Source organism: Dryobates pubescens, chromosome 22, assembly GCF_014839835.1.
Source record: "Dryobates pubescens isolate bDryPub1 chromosome 22, bDryPub1.pri, whole genome shotgun sequence".
NCBI classification, from domain to species: Eukaryota; Metazoa; Chordata; class Aves; order Piciformes; family Picidae; genus Dryobates; species Dryobates pubescens.
In genome coordinates this window covers 19,796,023-19,816,308 of record NC_071633.1, presented here as the reverse complement: position 1 = coordinate 19,816,308, position 20,286 = coordinate 19,796,023, and the positions used below count along the sequence as shown (strand labels likewise).

General features: G+C 69.5%; 1 protein-coding gene across 1 annotated transcript; it reads right to left on the bottom strand.

Moving 5' to 3' along the window:
• Positions 1-523: 523 nt before the first annotated feature.
• On the bottom strand, positions 524-16,691 carry IGHMBP2 (immunoglobulin mu DNA binding protein 2). The gene is made up of 15 exons (XM_054171599.1): positions 16,609-16,691; positions 15,199-15,368; positions 14,338-14,527; positions 13,616-13,713; positions 11,351-11,514; positions 10,098-10,298; positions 9,649-9,796; positions 7,959-8,133; positions 5,345-5,527; positions 5,046-5,164; positions 4,469-4,563; positions 3,995-4,118; positions 1,903-2,688; positions 1,160-1,344; positions 524-973 (listed from the first exon to the last, which is right to left on the bottom strand). Exons 1-15 carry the CDS (start codon positions 16,680-16,682, stop codon positions 776-778), a joined length of 2,910 nt encoding a protein of 969 aa, XP_054027574.1. The 5' UTR covers positions 16,683-16,691; the 3' UTR covers positions 524-775.
• Positions 16,692-20,286: the final 3,595 nt, after the last annotated feature.

The following is a 20,286-nucleotide window of genomic DNA, read 5'->3' as shown; positions in this document are numbered from 1 at the left end:
TCTTCTCCAGCTGCTTCCATGTGGAGGCCTCTCAGCACCTTGTCCTTCACCCTGGGCCTGGAGTGCCACCCTGGGGACAAAAAGTGGCTGCTGGAGCTGTGCCCCAGCAGGGCTGGACCCCTGCACTGCTCCCTGCTTGGAGGCAGCAAGGAGAGGGGACAGGGCAGGGACAAGGTGTGGGTGACCAGAGAGGCTCTGGAGAAGAGCAGACAGAAGAGAGTGTGGGAACTGGGCTTGGTTTGGAGGCACAGGAGCAGGGAAAGGAAGGGTGATGCTGGGCTGTGAGGCTCCCCTCCTGCCTGGGGCTGCTCAGCATGGAGAAGAGCAGCCCCAGAGGAGAGCCTCTCAGTGCTCAGCAAGAGCTGAGGGCTAGGGCACAGGAGAATGGGGCCAGGCTCTCTTCAGAGGAGGGCTGGCTCACCCCCTGGAGCAGAGGGGCACCACAGCTCCCTCCCAGCTCCTGCTCAGACATTGCTCTCTCCTGCAGCAGGGCCCAGCAACGCCAGAGGGACAGCTGCTGGCTTGAGGTGTTTAATACTGGCTTTACTGGCACAGTGTGCCCATCCAGCACCTTGGCAGCAAGAGTGGCAGGGACAAACCAAGCAGCTCTCCCTCAGCTCTGTGCTGTAGGGACCCCCAGTGACCTCTGCCACCCAAAAAGGAGAGCTCCTGTGCTCCCCTCCAGGCTCAGCACAGTCCTGGAGCTTCAGCAGCATCTTTGGTGGGTGGTGCCTGGCCTGGGGCTTCAAGGCTGCAAGGGAAGGGTTTGGAGCTCTCATTTCTCCTTCTCCCTCCTCTTGCCCTTCCTCTGGCTGGTCAGCTCGCTGAGCTTCCTGTCGAGGCGCTGCTGGAGATGAGCTCTCCTGGCTGGGTCCAGGGCCTTGTCCTTGCAGCCACTCCCAGGCTGCAGGATCCCTTCTCTGCTGAGCCTCTGCCGTGCCTGGGCCTTGGCCTTCTCCCCACAGCCGTGGACCTGGTGCAGAGGAGAGAGCACAGTGACCACGGAGGGGGGAGCTGGCAGCGGCTCCTGCTTCGAGCTCCCTGCAAGGAAACCCTGCCCGGGCAGCACTCCCACCTTCAGCCCGAGCTGCTCCGCCCCTGCCCCTGCTCCTCCTCCCCCTCCCCGCCCCCTCCCTGCTCGCAGCCCGAGCCCAGGCACCTCGGGGATGTGGTGGCTGAGGCAGTAGCGCCGGCGGCAGTGGGGGCAGAGCTGTCCCAGGACCGTGACGCTGGCTCTGCAGGGGGCGAAGCCGCAGGTGCTGTCGGCTCGAACAGCAGCAGAGATCAGAGCGTCGATGTCCTCCTCTGCCGCGCTGCCTGCGCCGCTCCTCGCTGCTGCCTTCCCTGGGGGCAGAGGGGACGTGGCCACCACCTGCCGAGGAGCTCGGAGCAGGCTGCAGCGCTGGGGAGCTGCTGTTTGCGGCCCGGGGCTGCAGCCCCTGCCAGCCCCAGCGGCCGCTGAGCTCTGGGCTGTGCTCAAGGCCCCCACCCGCGGCATGCCTGGCTGCCTCCCTGGCTGCCTCCCTCCGCTGCAGGGCAGCTGGGCAAGAGGAAGGGACCGAGGCAGGGGGCAGCAGCTCCGGGCTCTGTGTTTAGGAGGAAGCTGCATCCTTCAGTGTGAGCCAGGCTACTCCTGGCTACTCCTCTGAGCTCCTCTCCTACAGCTGGGAGCCTCTCTCCCTGGGAAAGGGTCCCCAGCATCTTTCCCTCAGCGTAAGAAATGTGCCTCCAACCCAACCCTCGCCCCAGGTGCTGCACATCTGCTGCCCAGCCTCACTCCTCTGCAGCAGAAGCACCAGAGAGCTTCCCATGCTCCACAGCCAGCTCCCCAGGCCTGGAGGTAAACCCAGGGGCCTGCACCGCAGCAGGGTCCATCAGGTGAGCTGGTGCACAGTGCCCTACCTTTGGCTTCACTTTTGTCTTTCCTCCTGCTGCTGCCCCGGAGGCTGGCGCTGGGCTGCGGAGCCTTCCCGGCTGCCTCCTCCTGCCTGGCTTTCTCCCGCGGAACCCTCTCCAGGTGCAGGGTTTTCAGGTCCACCGAGGCCTCGCTGCTTCCCCCCGGCGCAGGCAGCGCGGGTTCCTCGCCGGGCGGCTGGGGAGGGGGCGGTCGGCTGCTGGGGGCGGGCTCGGAGCGCGGCGGGGGCTGGCCGGGGCGGCTCTTGCGGAGGCGCAGGTAGCGCTGCCTGCCCTGCCCGCTGCTGGCGTGCTGCAGCCCCAGCTCCTCGGCCAGCAGGTGCAGCTGCAGCCGCTCGTGGGAGCTGAGGCTCGGGGGGCAGTCCAGCTGCTCCTCGCCGCTCGCCAGGAAGGCCTCCAGCATGGCCCGCAGCCGGTCGGCGCCGTCCCTCGGCCCCGGGCTTCCTCTCCCGGCGCCGCGGGGCGCTTCCGGCCCGGGCGCCGCCGGCTCGGAGGCAGCCGCGGCCTTGAGCTTCCTCCCCGCGGGCTTGGGGCCAGGCGCCGCAGGAGGCTTCGCCGCTCTGCCCCGCTGCCGGGGGTAGCTCTGGGGCACGACGTCGTCGAGGTACTGGAAGGCAGAGCGCACCTCCCCGTGCCGGCTGAAGTGCGCCAGCAGGCGCTGCAGGAAGGGCTGGCAGCCGGCGGTGCGGCTGTCGCACACCAGTGCCACGTGGCGCCGGGCGCGGGTCACGGCCACGTTCAGCCGCCGCTCCTCGGCCAGGAACCCGACCTCGCCTGGGGACACAGGGGCTGGGCTCAGCCTCTGCCTCCCCCAGGGGGCTCAGCCTCGCCTGGGGACACAGGGGCTCGGCTCAGCCTCTGCCTCCCCCAGGGGGCTCAGCCTCGCCTGGGGACACAAGGGCTGGGCTCAGCCTCTGCCACCCCCCGGAGCCCAACCTCGCCTGGGGACACAGGGGCTGGGCTCAGCCTCTGCCGCCCCCCGGGGGCTCAGCCTCGCCTGGGGACACAGGGGCTGGGCCCAACCTCGCCTGGGGACACAGGGGCTGGGCCCAACCTCTGCCTCCCCCAGGGGGCTCAGCCTCGCCTGGGGACACAGGGGCTGGGCTCAGCCTCTGCCGCCCCCAGGGGGCTCAGCCTCGCCTGGGGACACAGGGGCTGGGCTCAGCCTCTGCCACCCCCCGGAGCCCAACCTCGCCTGGGGACACAGGGGCTGGGCTCAGCCTCGCCTGGGGACACAGGGGCTGGGCTCAGCCTCTGCCTCCCCCAGGGGGCTCAGCCTCGCCTGGGGACACAGGGGCTGGGCTCAGCCTCTGCCTCCCCCAGGGGGCTCAGCCTCGCCTGGGGACACAAGGGCTGGGCTCAGCCTCTGCCACCCCCCGGAGCCCAACCTCGCCTGGGGACACAGGGGCTGGGCTCAGCCTCTGCCGCCCCCCGGGGGCTCAGCCTCGCCTGGGGACACAGGGGCTGGGCCCAACCTCGCCTGGGGACACAGGGGCTGGGCCCAACCTCTGCCTCCCCCAGGGGGCTCAGCCTCGCCTGGGGACACAGGGGCTGGGCTCAGCCTCTGCCGCCCCCAGGGGGCTCAGCCTCGCCTGGGGACACAGGGGCTGGGCTCAGCCTCTGCCTCCCCCAGGGGGCTCAGCCTCGCCTGGGGACACAGGGGCTGGGCTCAGCCTCTGCCGCCCCCCGGGGGCTCAGCCTCGCCTGGGGGCACAGGGGCTGGGCTCAGCCTCGCCTGGGGACACAGGGGCTGGGCTCAGCCTCTGCCGCCCCCCGGGGGCTCAGCCTCGCCTGGGGACACAGGGGCTGGGCTCAGCCTCTGCCTCCCCCAGGGGGCTCAGCCTCGCCTGGGGACACAGGGGCTGGGCCCAGCCTCTGCCACCCCCAGGGGGCTCAGCCTCGCCTGGGAACACAGGGGCTGGGCTCAGCCTCTGCCTCCCCCAGGGGCTCAGCCTCGCCTGCTTTCCTCAGGCAAGGGCCCAAGGCAGGCTCAAGTGCAAGCATTAAGCCCCCCAGGAAGGTCTCTTGTGACGAGTATCAGGTGACAGAAGGAGAGGAAATGGCTTAAGTGTGCTCTCACCTTTCTTGTTGGATCTCACCAGGGACAGGACCACTGCCTCCTTCTCTCTTCCCTGGAACCCATCCACTGACTTCACCTCCAGCTCTGGGTACTTGTGGCAGAGGTGCTCCCTCAGCATGTCCACCTGAAAACCACCCAGAGAGACCTTCTGAGGAGCAGCACAAGGTGAGAAGGGTTAAGGTGGTGCAGGTTTGGTGGAGCTGCCTCCCAAAGCCACCAGGATGAGCACCCACACCTCCTGAAGGTGAGCTCCTGGGGCTGGGGAACACACATTGCACATCTTCCTCCTGGGCCTCAAGCTGCTTAAGCCTGCTGAGGCTGGCCACAGATGCTGATCCAGAGTCAGTGTGGCTCTGCTGACCTCCACCTTCACCTCTCTGAGGGCATTTTGGTCTCACTGCTTAAGATGCCAAGGCTTGAGCCCACCCTGCTCTGTGTGCACGCAGAGGGGCTGCCAGGCTGGGGCCATCTCACCTGCAGGTTGTAGGGAGCTATGACAGCAATGTCTTTGGCCTTCACACCAGCTTCCACCAGGGCCTGGATGTGCAAACCAGCCAGCTGCACCTCCCCTAGGGCAGAGAGCAGAAGGGTGATGGGAGCAGGCTGGCAGTGCCCCAGCTACCAGCCTGGGCATGCTGCAGCTTGAAGACATTTGTGCACCTCCACTTCAGCAAGAAGGAAAGGGTGAGGGCAGGCCTGAGCTGCACTGGGCTTGCCTGGCCAGGTGGGCAGCCCCCTGGGCAAGGGGAGAGGACTCTGGACTGGAAGAACCTGGATTTACATCAGACATGAGGAAGAAATTCCCCCCCAGGAGGGTGGTGAGGCACTGGGACAGGTTGTCCAGGGAGGCTGTGGAGGCTCCAAGGCTGGAAGTGTTCAAAGCCAGGATGGATGTGGCCTGGAGCAAGCTGTGCAGCAGGAGACGTGCTCCTGCTCTGGAGGGGACACCTCTGGTCCGTGGCTCAGCTGGGGCCGTGGCCAGGGCCACAGGAGGCTAAGGAGGGCCTCAGACCATCGGTTCTGGCCCAATAAAGGTCGCAAAGCTCAGTACCTGGATTGCCCTTGGACTGCTCATCCTCCAGCTCCAGCTCAAAGAGGCCACAGCCAGCAGTGTCGATCAGCAGCAGGGGCACGCTGGTCTCCTCTGTCGAGGCCACGCCGGGCAGGTCCCTGCACAAGGAGGGGGGAGGGGGCCGGGGACCACCCCCGGAAGCGCCGCTGAGGGATGGGCAGCTGGGGGGCGCTGCCCGCCCCCAACAGCGCTGCCAGCACGGAGGGCAGAGCGCTGCGTGCGGGCGGGGCCGGGGGCCGCACCGGGGCCGCAGGGCTCACCGGGGCCGCAGGGCTCACCGGAGCAGGTGCTGCGCCACGCAGGGGTGTGCGGTGAGCTGTCCGTCGTAGAGCTCCGCCGAGGCCCAGCTCATGATGGCCTGGTGCATGCGGTACTGCACCCGCAGCATCCGCACCGCCCGGCCGCCCCAGCGCCGCGCCTGCCGCTCCAGCAGGCTCTCGCCCAGCCCCGCCGCCGCCGCCCTGCCGGCACAGCGCCGAGGCTCAGCGACCGCGGCTGCCTAGCCTGGCGGCGGCCCTCGACAGCTACCTGCGCCGAGGCTGCAGCCGGGTGGGGGGTGGGCTCCCAGGCACCAGCACAGAACAAGAGGACACAGCCTCAGGCTGTGCCAGGGGAGGTTTAGGCCTGAGCTTAGCAAGGAGTTCCTCACAGACAGAGATTGCCCTGGGGATGTGGTGCCCAGGGAGGGGGTGGGGGCAGAAGGGCCTGGAGGAGGCACTGGGTGCCGTGGGCTGGCTGACCAGGTAGGGCCGGGGGCTTGCTTGGGCTCGGAGGTCTCCCCCAGCCAGGCTGCTGTGTGAGTGCTAAGGGCCTCCTGCCCCAGAGACAAGGAGGGCCTGGGGCTGCTCTGTGCACTGTGGGGGCTACCAAAGAGCCCCAGCAATGGTCACTTGCTCCTCAGGGACAAAGCAAAACCCTCTGGGCCTGAGGTGCAGATCAGCTGAGCAGGGAGGAGCAGAGGGGGCTTTGGGCTGGGGGCGACCTCTAGACTCCCTGCTGCCCCACCCTGCAGACCCCTCCTGTGCTCCTCTCAGCAAGCAGCTGAGAGCAGAGGGCTGAGAAGGATCTGCAGACAGCTGGGGGCTGCAAGTACAAATCAATGAACCCAAGCCCTGCTGCAGAGAGAAGCTCATCAGCAGGTCAGAAGAGGATGGGGTGAGGACTGAGATGACAGCAAGGAGAACAAATGTGGCCCTCAGGGAGCAGAAAGTGTCCTGGGATGCCCTCTGGGGCCAGGCCAAAAGCCCAGCAGCAGGCTTGGAGCTGCTGCCAAGAGGGGAGCAGCAGGGGGCTGGCACTGGCCATGGCTGGGAGGTCATCCAGCACGGAGAGAGGACAATGCACTGCAGGTGTGTGTGGGGATGCCCTCTGCAGCCTGAGTCTGCCACAAGGCAGGGAAGAGGAGAACCCCTCAGCACCCCCAGCTGTGCCTCAGGGGCAGCCACAGCTGGTGGCACTAACTGCTCACAGCTGACTCCATGCAGGAGGGAGCAGCTACCAAGGGGGCAGTGACAGCAGGCAGGAGCCCCACAGCTTGTGCCCACAGCTGCAGGGTGGCTCCTAAAGGGATCAAAGTGCCCTGCTCAGAGAGCCTCCCTGCTTCACACCCTGTAGTAAGAGAGGAGCCTGCTGCTGGCCCAGATTCATCCCAGCTAACTTTAGGCCCTCCACTGAGGCCCTGAAATAGGAGTCCACCCACGCCAGGTCTGCTGTCATCAATGGAGCAGAAGAGGAAGGTAGGTGGAGGGCTTGGGGCCCCTGCATGACTCATCCCTGGCAATCACTTCAGGTTTCCCACTGAGCACAAGGGCCTGGGGGGACTCTGCCTCCCTCCACCCCTGGGAGCACCTCAGGAGCTGGAGCAGAAGGGAGCTGCCTCTGAGGCTCCCCTGGCAGCCTGTGGGAAGCACAGAGCTGTGCTCCCCAGGGCCTCCTCTCTGCATGGAGCAGGGGAGGTGCAGTGGGGAGCTGGGCTCTGCACCTCCTCCCACCAGCAAAGGCTGTGCCTGGGCAGGGTTAGAGGCCAGGGATCAGCCCTGGGAGCCAGGGAGCTGCTCACTCCTGAAGGTCTTTATCTGAAGGGTGACCAGGTCTCTCCAGAGAGGCTGTCCTGATCAACACCACTTAGCCTTTCTTTTAGTTAGGAGGCTCCTGAGCCAAGCTGGACCCCACTGCACCTCCCCACCCCAGGCTGGCTGCAGGGCTCCCCCAGAGCAGCACTGAGCTGGGAAGGGAAAAGCTCTTTCAGCACAGGCAGGTCTGTGCCATGCCAGCTGTCCCCTGCAGGACAAACACTGCTGTGGAACCCTCTGCAGAGCCAGAGGGGCTGCCAGGGGGCCTCTGCTCCACAGGGACAGGTGGCTGGGCTGGGAAGGGAAGAGGGAAATGTTGCTGCTCTCAGAGAGAGGCCAGGACTGGAGGGGAAGGCTCCAGATCAGCTGCTGCCTGAGCAGCACCCACTCCCCTCTCTGTGCACAGCTAACACCCACAGTGTACCCAGCTGCAGTTCCACCCTGTGGGGCTGCTCCCACGGAGAGGGAAGGTAAGGCCAGGAATAGCTCCAGCAGCTTCACCTCCCCCCTGCTCCCCTGCAGTCTCAGGCTCCCAGCAGGCATCTCCAGGCACTGGAGCCATGGGGAAGGCTGGGGGGAGGTGGCAGCCTGCAGAGGGGAGGGGAAGGACAGGGAAGATGGACTCAGGCCAGGCTGGGGCTCAGCACACCCTGCCCAGGCTGAGAAGCCACCACAGGTTTGCTCTGTGGTGTGGGGCTGGGCTGATGGTTGGACTGGATGAGCTTAGAGGCCCTTTCCAACCCCCCCAGTTCTGGGGCTCCAGGACTCCCAGGGGCTGCTCAAGCCCCAGCAGCTCCCAGGCCTGTGAGCAGCTCCTTACTTGTGAGAGATGATGGTGGGGGGCAGCTGCTTGTGGTCCCCAGCCAGGATGCACTTGGGAGCCTTCAGCAGAGGGATCCAGCAGCTGGCCTCCAGGGCCTGAGCACACTCATCTATCACCACCAGGTCGAAGTGGTCCTCAGGAAGCAGCTTCAGAGGGCCATCAGAGGAAGCCCCTGGTTGAAGGACAGGGTGCAGGGCTCAGCAGGGCAGCAGGCAGAGCACAGCAGCTTCAGCTGGGGCTGGGGCAGGCCAGGCCAGGCCAGGCCTGTCTGCAGCCCACAGCACACACTGTGAGCTGTGTGGGGCAGAACTGGCTTTGCCTTCTCTGCCCTTCTGTCTTTTGCCCTGGCACCTGGTCCCAGAAGCCTCCAAGTGTCTCTGAGGACCAAGCAGGAGCAGCTCCTGCAGTGCTTCACCCAGAGCAGGAGCAGAGCAAGCAACATTCACCTCAGATGCAACCAAGAGGTCTCAGCAAGGCTGATGGGCTTGGCACTCCCCTCAGGTCAGTGGAGCCCCTGCTGCCCCTGGCTGTGCCCTGGGCAGCAGCAGAAGGGGAAGCACAGGGACTGGAGCCAGAGGCCTGCCAGGGGCTGCCTCCTTACACCAGATGTGCTGCAGTCCAGCCATGAGCACACACAGCTGGGACTGGAGAGGCTCCAGAGCACCACCACAGGAGGGGTGCAGGGGGGGTGCAGGCAGGGAGAGCTCTGTGCACAGCAGTGCTGCTGTGCCACTGCAGGGCAGCCCTGGCAGCAGCTCTGCTGAGAGCTGACCTTGCTTTGCCTCCCCAGCTCTGCACCCCTGCAGCTCACACTTGCTCACCTCAGCTGTTTGGTTTCCCCCTTCAAGCATCCTTCCCAGCCCCTGTGAGAGCAGCCTGCTAAGGGGGGGCACAAAATGGGACCCTGACTCTTGCCATGCTGCAAGGCAGCAAGGCTCTGCCTAGCAGAGCACCCCAGCCTGGCCTGGGGTTTGCCTCCCTTGCAGCCCAGCCTGAGCTGATGGAGCTGCCATGAGCCAGAGGTCACTGCTGGCCCTGAGTGCTGCCAGGCTGGAGCCCTGCCTCTGCTGAGCCTAGCAGCAGAGCACCCCCAGCACAGCTGTGCCCCCACTGCTGGGCTGAGCAGGGCACAGCCCCCAAGGCCCTCTTTGCCTGCCCCCTGTCACGGGAGCAGGACTGCACAGACCCCCAGGAGCAAGCCCCCAGCCCCCTCAGCATCCTCTCAGGCTCCCCTGGACTCCCCCCAGCAGTTCCCTGTCTCTTGAACTGGGAGCCCACAGCTGGACTCAGCACTCAGCTGTGGCTTGCCCAGGGCAGAGCAGCAGGGGAAGAGAGAGGCCACATCTGCACCTCCTTGTGCATGTGCCCCCCTGCAGCCTGCATGCCTGCTGCCTGCATGCCTGCAGCTGCCCCCACACCCCTGGGGCTGCCTTGCCTGGGGCTGGGCTCTGGAAACCTGATCAGCAGCCATGGAGACCAGCAGCAGCTCCAGGTGCCTGCAGAGCCCCACAGCAGGCTGCACAGCTCCAGCAAAGGGCCCCTCCAGCCCCACACTGCCCAACAGCAGCAGGGGCCTCAGCAGGGCCTCGCTGGGGAGCAGCTGGGGCCGGGGTCGAGCCTGGCTGCAGCCCCAGGAGCTGGAGGCAGCTCCCTGCAGGGCACAGCCGAGCAGCAGAGCCTCTCCCACCTGCATTGGTAGCCAGGACAACGCTGGCCTGGGTGAGGGCTGCAGCCAGGGCAGCTTCCTCCCTCTGCCTCAGCTCCTTCCTCAGCAGCTTCACCTCCCCGAGGCAGCGGCTCCGCTCCCCCTGGTCCTGAGCTGCTCTGCTCCCGGCCTGGGGAGAGCAAAGCCAAGCAGAGCTGAGTGCCCCGGCGGGCACAGGGCCTCCTGCTGCCTGCCAGGCAGGGCCTGGCACAGCCCACGGCCCCCCCTGCCAGCCCTGCCCCCTGCCCCGGGGCAGCCTTTCTGCTGCCGGCTGACCGGAGGGGCCCGGGGCCGGCCCGGGAGCACGGCTGGGGGCCCCGGTGCCCCGAGCCGGCCGGAGCCAGCCGGGGCCAGGGCGGGCTGCGGGGGGGGGCCCGGGCGGGCTGCGGGGGGGGGCCCGGGCGGGCTGCGGGGGGCCGGGGGGCACTCACCAGGGCCCGGTCGATGTCCCTGCGGATGTCTGCCAGCAGCGGGGCCGCGTCCCCCCGCGCCAGCAGCGCCTCCAGGCAGTGCCGGCGGCCCCGCGGCAGCAGCCGCGCAGGGTGCCCCAGGCGCAGCAGCGGCAGCCCCCTGCCCCCCAGCCGCTCCAGCAGGTTGTCCACGGCCACGTTGGAGGGGGCGCAGCACAGCACCTGCGGGCGGCAAGGCGGCCGGGCACCGCCGGGGCAGCGTGCTGCCAGGGCAGGGGCGCCCGGGGGGCAGAGGCGAGGCCGGGGGAGGGGGCTGGGGGCTGGCACCGCCCAGGAGAGGGGTGAGGGGGCTGGCACCGCCCAGGAGAGGGGTGAGGGGGCTGGCACTGCCCGGGTGAGGGGGCTGGCACTGGCCAGGAGAGGGGTGAGGGGGCTGGCACTGGCCAGGTGAGGGGTGAGGGGGCTGGCACTGGCCAGGTGAGGGGGCTGGCACTGCCCGGGTGAGGGGTGAGGGGGCTGGCACTGGCCAGGAGAGGGGTGAGGGGGCTGGCACTGGCCAGGAGAGGGGTGAGGGGGCTGGCACTGCCCGGGTGAGGGGTGAGGGGGCTGGCACTGCCCGGGTGAGGGGGTTGGCTCTGGCCAGGAGAGGGGGCTGGCACCGCCCAGGAGAGGGGTGAGGGGGCTGGCACCGCCCAGGAGAGGGGTGAGGGGGCTGGCACTGCCCAGGAGAGGGGTGAGGGGGCTGGCACTGCCCAGGTGAGGGGGTTGGCACTGCCCGGGTGAGGGGTGAGGGGGCTGGCACTGCCCGGGTGAGGGGGCTGGCACTGGCCAGGTGAGGGGTGAGGGGGCTGGCACTGCCCGGGTGAGGGGGCTGGCACTGGCCAGGAGAGGGGTGAGGGGGCTGGCACTGCCCGGGTGAGGGGGCTGGCACTGGCCAGGAGAGGGGTGAGGGGGCTGGCACTGCCCGGGTGAGGGGTGAGGGGGCTGGCACTGCCCGGGTGAGGGGTGAGGGGCTGGGGGTGTGCAGCCTGGAGGGGGGGAGGCTGAGGGAGACCTCCTTGCTCTCTGCAGGGAGCTGGGCTCAGACTCTTCTCCCTGGCAGCAGGGGGAGAAGCTGGCCTGGAGCTGTGCCAGGGGAGGCTGAGGTTGGCCTCAGGAACAATTCCTTTGGTGCCAGAGGGGTCAGGGCCTGGCACAGGCTGCCCAGGGGGTGGTGGGGTCCCCGTGGCTGGGGGTGCCCCGGTGCCTGCTGCGGCCCTGCCCCTGCTGCTCACCTTCAGGCCCTGCTGTGCAGCCTGCAGGATGATCTCCAGCAGGGTGGAGGTCTTCCCTGTGCCAGGGGGGCCGTGGATGATGGCAAGCTCCCTCTGTGCCAGGGAGAAGGAGACAGCTTCCCTCTGGGAGGCATCCAGAGAGTCATTGAAGAACTTCAGAGGCTCTGAGGGGGCAGCAGAGAACTCTCCTGGCTCCCAGCCCTGCCTGCTGCTGGCAGAGCAGCCCTGAGCCAGGGACACCACCAAGGAGCTGGCCCAGAGCAGCTTGGCAGGGGGCAGGGGGCTGCCCCCACTGCCACCCAGGTGAGCTGGCACAGGCTGCCCAGGGGGGCTGTGCCCCCTCCCTGGAGGTGTCCCAGGCCAGGCTGGAGGGGTCCCTGCCCGGGGCTGGGGGCTGGGGGGCCACCCCTGCAGAGCCAGCAAGGGGAGCAGGCAGAGGCAGGGCCTGGGCTGCAGGGCTCAGGGAGGAGAGGGGAAGTGGCAGGGGAGGGGAGGGGGCTCCAGCAGCCAGGGCTGAGGGCTCTCAAGCTGCTCCTGGCCCCCAGGCTGCTCTCACTTCAAGCCACATTTGTTCCCAGCCCCCACAGGGCTGCTGCTGTCCCTGCTGCTGCTGCTCCCTGCTGCTGCTGCCTGCTGCTGCCTGCTGCTGCCTGCTGCTGCTCCCTGCTGCTGCTGCTCCCTGCTGCTGCTCCCTGCTGCTCCCTGCTGCTGCTGCTCCCTGCTGCTGCTCCCTGCTGCTGCTCCCTGCTGCTGCTCCCTGCTGCTGCTCCCTGCTGCTGCTCCCTGCTGCTGCTCCCTGCTGCTCCAGGGCGTTCAGCACAGCAGAGGATGACTCACTGCAAGCTGTGCCCACAGCAGCTTATGTAAGGCTGGCCCTGGGCACCTCCTGCTGGGCACCCCCCTGCTGGGCACCCCCCTGCTGGGCACCCCCTGCCCCAGCACCAGCTCTGCCCTCAGGCCTTGGCTCCCAGGGTCGCTGCTGGGCAGCTCCCAGCTCACCCCTGGCACTGCCCTGGGCAGCAGCAGGAGGAACAGAGGCCCCAGGGCAGTGGGAAGGGGCTGGGTGAGGGGGAGCAGCACTGCTGCCCCCTGCCCCACACTGCCCCCTGCCCCACACTGCCCCCTGACCCCTACTGCCCCCTGACCCCTACTGCCCCCTGCCCCCCACTGCCCCCTGCCCCCCACTGCCCCCCGCCCCACACTGCCCCCAGCTGTGCTGAGCTCTGGGAGCAGTCCCAGGGAGCATCCCATGGGGAGGAGCAAGAGGCAGGCAGAGCTCAGGGCCTGCAGCCTTGCCCCTGAGCAGCAGCTGGGCTGTGGGAGCCCCTGCTGCCCCCTGCCGCCCCCCTGCCGCCCCCTGCCCAGCAATGAGCTCAGGAGCAGGCTTCCCCCCCCCTGCCTCCCCCTTCCCTCGGCCTGCCAAGAGCTGCTGTGTGGGCAGAGCCTGCTGGGGCTCCTCCAAACTCTCCCCCAGCCCCCAGCTGGGCTCTGAGCAGCCTCCCCTGGGGGGAGGCAGCTGCTCCCCCAGCAGGGCCAGGAGCCCTCCCTAAGCCACCAGGAGGGGCTGCCAGCAGCCAGCCCTCTGCAGCCTGTGGCCGGCCCTGGGGCAGGAGGCAAACAGAAATGCCTCCAGCTGCACCAAATCCTCTCCTCAGCTCCTGCCCCTCTTGCCCAGACCCTGGCAGCTTCCCTCCAGCCAGGCCAAGGCCTGCACAGGCTGCCCAGCAGGAGCAGCGCTCAGTGCTGCCAGCTGTGCCCCCCCATGCTGCTGCCCAGGCCTGGGGCTGCCCTGAGCAAAGCTGCAGGGGGGCTGTGGGGAAAGGCTCTGCAGGGTGGCAAAGGATGCTCTGGAGCCTCCTGCCCTGGGCAGCCCCAGGGCCTGAAGGGCTGGGGGAGCAGTGTGGGGAGGGCCCCAGGCAGGGCTCTGGCTCCCTGCTCTGCCAGATGTGGCAGCTGAGGAGGGGAACCCCCCCTGCCCGGGCAGGCTGCCTGGGGGGGCCTCCAGGCCCCACTGCCCCCACTGCAGCACTGCCTCTGTGCTGCAAGGCAGCCTGAGAGCAGCAGCAGCACAGCAGCAGCCCCAGCCCGGCCCCAGCAGCGCCCTCTCCAGTCCGTCCGAGGAACTGCTCTGCAGCAGCCTCGGCACAGCCTCGGCCGTGAGGCTCCCAGGGGCCTGAGCCTGAGGGGGCAGAGCTCTCCAGCCAGAGCAGCAGCTGCCCCCAGGCTGCCCCCAGGCTGCCCCCAGGCTGCCCCCAGGCTGCTCACCTGTCTCAGGGGCTGCCCTGGGCTCAGCAGAAGAGCAGAGGACGTCGATGAGGCGAGCGGCCGGCCCGGTGCGGTACTGCCCCAGCGCCTGCAGAGCCCTGCCGGGGGGGGAGGCAGCTCAGAGGCACAGCACGGCCCCCCCGGCCCCCCCCCCGGCCCCCCCCGGGCGGTGGGCACAGCTCCAGCTCCTCCCCAGCTGGAACAGGTAAGCCCACCCCAGACAGAGCCTGGCTGCTGCACCCCCCCTGCTCAGCCTCCTGCCTGCTGCTGAGGGCAGCTGCTGCAGGGCTGAGGGCAGCTGCTGCAGGGCACAGCTGAGGGGGCTGGGGGTGTGCAGCCTGGGGAAGAGGAGGCTGAGGGAGACCTCCCTGCTCCCCACAGCTCCCTGAGAGGAGGCTGCAGGGGGGTCAGGCTGCTCTCCCAAGGGACAAGTGTCAGGGTGGCAGGAAGGGGCCTCCAGAGGCCCCAGAGCAGGTTCAGGGTGGGCATGAGGAACAATTTGTTGCCTTTGAGGGCTGCCAAGGCCTGGCCCAGGCTGCCCAGGGCAGTGGAAGGGTTTCAAAGCTGTGTGCTGAGGGCCCAGGGCTGGCCCTGACCTAAAGATCCTCTGCAGCCAAAGCGGCTCAGGGCCTGGGGCTGAAGGGGAGGAAGCAGAGAGCTGAGGCCTGGCAGCTCCCAGCTGGCTGTGGTGCCCCTGGGCTGGCTGCAGCCCCTGCCCTCACCTCTTCATCCTGCTGTAGGTGACGTCGTTGGCCAGCTTCAGCAGGCGGTAGGAGCAGGCTGGCTCCAGGCTGGGCCCCTCCTGGGCCTCCTCAAAGGCCACAGTCACAGCCCTGGGGGTGACCTCGGTGACAATGCCTGTGCTGAGGGGCTCCCCCTGCCCAGAGGAGCTGTACAGGCCCACGATGTCCCCTGCAAAGGCAGGAGAGCAGGGTGAAGCTGCAGCAGCTCTGCTGGGGAGAGCAGCAGCCCCTGGCCCCCTGCCCCAGGCAGCAGCCCCTGGCCCCCTGCCCCAGGCAGCAGCCCCTCTCCCCCTGCCCCAGGCAGCAGCCCCTCTCCCCCTGCCCCAGGCAGCAGCCCCTGGCCCCCTGCCCCAGGCAGCAGCCCCTGGCCCCCTGCCCCAGGCAGCAGCCCCTCTCCCCCTGCCCCAGGCAGCAGCCCCTCTCCCCCTGCCCCAGGCAGCAGCCCCTCTCCCCCTGCCCCAGGCAGCAGCCCCTCTCCCCCTGCCCCAGGCAGCAGCCCCTGGCCCCCTGCCCCAGGCAGCAGCCCCTGGCCCCCTGCCCCTCTCCCCTCCCACCCCAGCTCTGCCATCATTGCTCCTGCCAAGGTCAGAAGCTGTCCAACCCCACAGGGAAGGGGAAGCTCCTCTGGGCTGGCAGAGGGCACTCAGCAAGAGGGAGCAGAAGGACAACCAGCAGTGAGAAGCTGCCAGGCAGCCACTCCCCAGCTGCCTTCAGAGCCCCACAGGGCCCAGGGTGAGGGCCAGCAGTGTCCCATGGCTGCAGCTGCTCAGCCCCCACAGCCATCACCCTGGCAGGAGCCAGCAGCCAGCTCTGCCCTGCCCCTGCAGCAGCCTCACTCACCAGCCCCAAAGCTGTTGCAGGGCAGCTGGCTGCTGGCCCCAGGGCTCCTGGGCTGGAAGGTGACCAGCAGCCGCCCGTAGAGCCCGGTCCTCTGGCTGGCAGCCTGCAGCTTCAGCAGGCAGACTCCCCTGTGCTGCAGCTCCTGCAGGGACAGGCTCTCCTGCCAGGCCCTGGGCACACACAGAGGGGAAGGCTTTGTGGGGCTGAGCCTGGCTTCAGAGCCTCAGCTGACACAAGGGCAGGGGAGGAGATGGGGCAGGGGAGGAGATGGGGCAGGGGAGGAGATGGGGCAGGGGAGGGCAGGGGAGGGCAGGGGAAGGCAGGGGAGGAGATGGGGCAGGGGAGGGCAGGGGAAGGCAGGGGAAGGCAGGGGAGGGCAGGGGAGGGCAGGAGAGCCATCAGCTGCTTGAGGCATTGCCTGAGGGGCTCTCTGCAGGGACACAACTGGGCTGCCCCCACAGGCTTGTCTGGGGCAGAGCTCACATCTGCCTCTGAGCCTTGCCCTCTCTCCTCCCTGGCTGAACAGGACCTGCCCAGCTACCCCCCCAGGAGAGAGTGAGCTGAGGTCACCAGCAGGCTCCCCCCAGCTCCAGGGGAAGGAATCCCCCAGGGGTCTGCCTGTGCCTCCCAGAGGTGCCTGCAGGCCCCGCAGGGCTGTCAGCAGCTGCCTGCAGGGGGAGGGGGCTGGGCAGGGGGAGGGCGCTGGGCAGGGGAGGGGGCTGGGCAGGGGGAAGGGGGCTGGGCAGGGGAGGGGGGTTGGGCGGGGGAGGGGGCTGGGCAGGGGGAGGGCGCTGGGCCGGGGGAGGGCGCTGGGCAGGGGGAGGGGGCTGGGCAGGGGGAGGGGGCTGGGCAGGGGGAAGGGGGCTGGGCAGGGGAGGGGGGTTGGGCAGGGGAGGGGGCTGGGCAGGGGGAGGGCGCTGGGCAGGGGGAGGGCGCTGGGCAGGGGGAGGGGGCTGGGCAGGGGAGGGGGCTGGGCAGGGGGAGGGCGCTGGGCAGGGGAGGGGGCTGGGCAGGGGGAAGGGGGCTGGGCAGGGGAGGGGGCTGGGCAGGGGGAGGGCGCTGGGCAGGGGGAGGGCGCTGGGCAGGGGGAGGGGGCTGGGCAGGGGGAGGGGGCTGGGCAGGGGAGGGGGCTGGGGAGGGGGAAGGGGGTTGGGCAGGGGGAAGGGGGCTGGGGAGGGGGAAGGGGGTTGGGCAGGGGGAGGGCGCTGGGCAGGGGAGGGGGCTGGGCAGGCGCTCCCATAGGCCAGGGCACGCTCCGCGGGGGCCCGCTCCGCAGGTGCCCATCGGCACGCTCCGCTGGGCCCCGCTCCGCGGCTGCGGGCAGCTTCCCTCAGGGCCGCGGGCGGTGCCCGGCAGGGGCCCGGGGCCGGCGCTCGGCCGCTGCGCCTGCAGCTGCCTGGCCCTCGGTACCTGCTCTGGGCGAGCTCGGCCTCCCGCTCGTCCCGCAGCAGCCGCAGCTGCCGCTCCGCCGCCTCCGCCGCCATGGCCTGGCCCCGCCCTGGCCCCGCCCCCTCCGGGGCCGCTTCCGCTTCCGGGGCGGGGCCGCGGGGTCAGCGCGATGGCGGCGGCGGGCGCGCGGCGGGCGACGGGTGAGGAGGGGGCGGCCGGGGAGGGGCCAGGGGGCTCAGGACCCTCCGGCAGCACCGGGAGCCGCTCAGAGCCCCCCCGGGAGCCGCTCAGAGCCCCCCCGGGAGCCGCTCAGAGCCCCCCCGGGAGCCGCTCCGCTCCGAGCCCCCCGGGAGCCGCTCAGAGCCCCCCGGGAGCCGCTCCGCTCCGAGCCCCCCCGGGAGCAGCTCCGCTCCGAGCCCCCCCCGGAGCAGCTCCGCTCCGAGCCCCCCCGGGAGCAGCTCCGCTCCGAGCCCCCCCGGGAGCAGCTCCGCTCCGAGCCCCCCGGGAGCAGCTCCGCTCCGAGCCCCCCGGGAGCAGCTCCGCTCACAGCCCCCCCGGGAGCCGCTCCGAGCCCCCCCGGGAGCCGCTCCGCTCCGAGCCCCCCCGGGAGCCGCTCCGAGCCCCCCCGGGAGCAGCTCCGCTCCGAGCCCCCCCGGGAGCAGCTCCGAGCCCCCCCGGGAGCAGCTCCGCTCCGAGCCCCCCGGGAGCAGCTCCGCTCACAGCCCCCCAGGAGCAGCTCCGCTCAGAGCCCCCCCGGGAGCCGCTCAGAGCCCCCCGGGAGCCGCTCCGCTCCGAGCCCCCCCGGGAGCAGCTCAGAGCCCCCCCGGGAGCCGCTCAGAGCTCCCCCAGGAGCAGCTCCGCTCAGAGCCCCCCCGGAGCAGCTCCGAGCCCCCCCGGAGCCGCTCCGAGCCCCCCGGGAGCAGCGCAGCCTGCTCCCTGCAGGGGGGCCGGGGCCGGGGGTGCTCCACGCTGCACTCTTGCGTCTGGCCTGGGTGCCGCCTGCAGCAGTGTGTGCAGCAGGAGCCCTTCCTGCGGCCCTGCCCGAGCGCTGCGCCCCCCAGGGCCGCTGCCTCGCCCTGGGCTTCGTTTCCCTTCCCTCTGCCTCTCTGGGCCCGCGGGGAGGCAGGAGGAGGTTCGGCGGCCGCGGGAGCGGAGCCCCTGGGGCCCCGCGCCCAGCCGCCGCTGCCGGCTCTGATTCCCTTCCCTCTCTCCCTGCAGCCCTGCTCTCGTCGCTGGTCCGGCACCGCAGTTCCCAGAGCTCGGCCCCGCAGCCAGGGTAATGCCGCGGACGTCGCACTGCTGCCCCTGCAGGGCCGGCCTGGGGGACGCTGCTCCTTGTCTGAGCCTTGCTCAGCTGCCCCGGGACGCTGCTCCCCTCGGTGCCCCCTGCCAGGAGGCTGCCGCAGGCGCAGCCGAGCCTGGGGCGCTGCCCCGTGCCGAGGGCTCCCGCCGCGAGCTCGGCTGCAGGCAGCAGAGCCCCTCCGGCCAGGACGCTGCAGCAGGGGCTGCAGCTGCCCCTCAGCTCTCTGGGTGCAGGGCATCTGCTCCCCAGGTTCAGCTGCTGTGGGGTCTGTGGTGCAGCCAGCAGCCTCTGCTGCTTTGTGCCATTGCTCTGCGTTCTGCTGCGCTGCCTCCCGGGACAGAGCTGCTGCTGGCTGCTGCTGCTGTCTATGCTGGCTGCTGCTGCTTGCTCCTGCTCCTGCTGCTGCTTGCTCCTGCTGCTGCTTGCTCCTGCTGCTGCTGGCTGCTGGCTGCTGCTGGCTGCTGGCTGCTGGCTGCTGCTGGCTGCTGCTGCTGGCTGCTGCTGGCTGCTGCTGCTGGCTGCTGCTGGCTGCTGCTGTCTATGCTGGCTCCTGCTGCTTGCTCCTGCTGCTGCTTGCTCCTGCTGCTCCTGCTGCTGCTGGCTGCTGCTGCTGCTTGCTCCTGCTGCTCCTGCTGCTGCTGGCTGCTGCTGCTGCTTGCTCCTGCTGCTGCTTGCTCCTGCTGCTCCTGCTGCTGCTGGCTGCTGCTGCTGCTTGCTCCTGCTGCTCCTGCTGCTGCTTGCTCCTGCTGCTGCTGGCTGCTGCTGCTTGCTCCTGCTGCTCCTGCTGCTGCTGGCTGCTGCTGCTCGTTGGGGCTGCTGCTGCTGGCTGCTGCTGCTGCTCCCTTCCCAGCCCACCCTGCTGGCAGTGCTGCCCTGCAGAGGCTCTGGGCCAGCACTGCAGGTGCTTGGTGCCTGGCAGGAGCTGGAGCTGCAGGAGGGCAAGGGTGCAGTGTGCAGCTCCTGGCAGTGTCTTGGTGCCAGGGCCATGGGGGCAGCAGTGCTGGTGCCTGGGGGGCTGGGGGCTGCCCTCTGCCCTGGCATCAGGCTGAAGTAAGGGGAGAAAAGTGAAGCCATTGGTGCAGCCTGAAGCTGGGGCAGTCTGGGGGCACAGCAGCCCCAGGCCCTTGGCCCTTCAAGCCTGCTGCAGCACAGGGTGGTGCTGAGGGGGGAGCCCTGGGGGCAGAGGCTCTTTGAGCTGGGAAATGAGGCCAGGGGCTTGCTGGGTGGCTTTGAGCAGCCTCCTTGGCAGGCTGCAGCTTCCCCTGCCCTGCCTGAGTGCTTCTGCCAGGCCCTGGGAGGAGGCTCTGGGGGCTTGGCCACATCCAGTGTGCTGCACTGGCCCAGGCCCTGGGGGGCTGCCAGGCTCCTGCCTTGGCTGTGGCACACAGGAGGAGCAGAAGAGCCTCTCCTCACCCATGAGCTGCCCCAAGGCAGGCTCTGCCAGGGCACTGAGGCTGCTGCCTGGCCTCTTCCCAGTGCAGAGCTGCCCCATCTCCAGCCCCCTGCCTGGGGCTCTGTGCTGTGCCTCTCCCACAAGTGAGTTTCACCTTCTCCTCCACAGCCTTGTGGCCAAAACCTCTCTGACTTCCCCCCCCTGGCCTGAGGTGAAGCTTCCAGACCCAGTGGAGGAGGCAAAGCATCATGCAGGTACAGGTCTGCAGGGCAGGAGCAGTGCTCCAGTGCTGCTCTTGGCCTGGCTGAGCTCCAAGCAGCGTCCCCAGGGCTGGGGCTGCCTTCTGCTCCCCAGCCCTGGCTCTCCCTCCTGGCCTCTCCTGGTCTCTGCAGCTGCTGGGGGTGGGTGCAGCAGGGGTCTCAGAGCAGCCTCAGCTGATGGTGTGTGCTGCTTCCCAGGGCAGGGGAGAAGCCTCCTGGAGAGGAGCAAAGGGTTTGCTTCCCTTCTGGTGGCCAAATGCGAAAGGCAGCAGCAGGAGGTGGGGGCTGGGCACGGCTGAGAGCACAAAGCACAGCCCTGGAGGCAGCAGCAGGGGGGTGGGCACAAGGCAGAGCTGCAGGGGGTGCCATGAGGCACTGGGGGGCTGGGGGTGGCAGTGAACATTCTGCTCCCCACAGGCAGGCAGGGGGCTCCTGGCTCAGCAGCTCAGAGCTGAGGCCCTGGCAAAGGGCAGAGCTTGGTTGCTGCTCTGAGCTGCCTCACTGCCTCCTGGCTGTGCTCCCCCAAAGCAGAGCTCTGCCTCCTGCTCCCTGCTGAGCAGCAGCCGTGGGCACAGGGCTGGCAGCTGCAGGGGCCTTGGGGAGGCTCAGCAGCAGCCTCAGCACCCAGGCACAGGCAGCAGGATGCTCACAGTGGTGCAGAGCTGCAGGGCCCTGCAGGGGCTGCTCAGGGCAGGCTGCAGCCCAGCCAGGAGGACATCACAGCGCTGCAGCAGGGCCAGAGG

Coding starts and splice junctions, on each gene's coding strand:
- IGHMBP2 (XM_054171599.1), bottom strand. CDS start 16,682: ATGGCGGCGGAGGCGGCGGAGCGGCAGCTGCGGCTGCTGCGGGACGAG. Junction 15,369..16,608: donor GCCGAGCTCGCCCAGAGCAG/GTACCGAGGGCC, acceptor GTGTGTGCCCAG/GGCCTGGCAGGAGAGCCTGT. Junction 10,299..11,350: donor CTGCACAGCAGGGCCTGAAG/GTGAGCAGCAGG, acceptor TGCCGCCCGCAG/GTGCTGTGCTGCGCCCCCTC.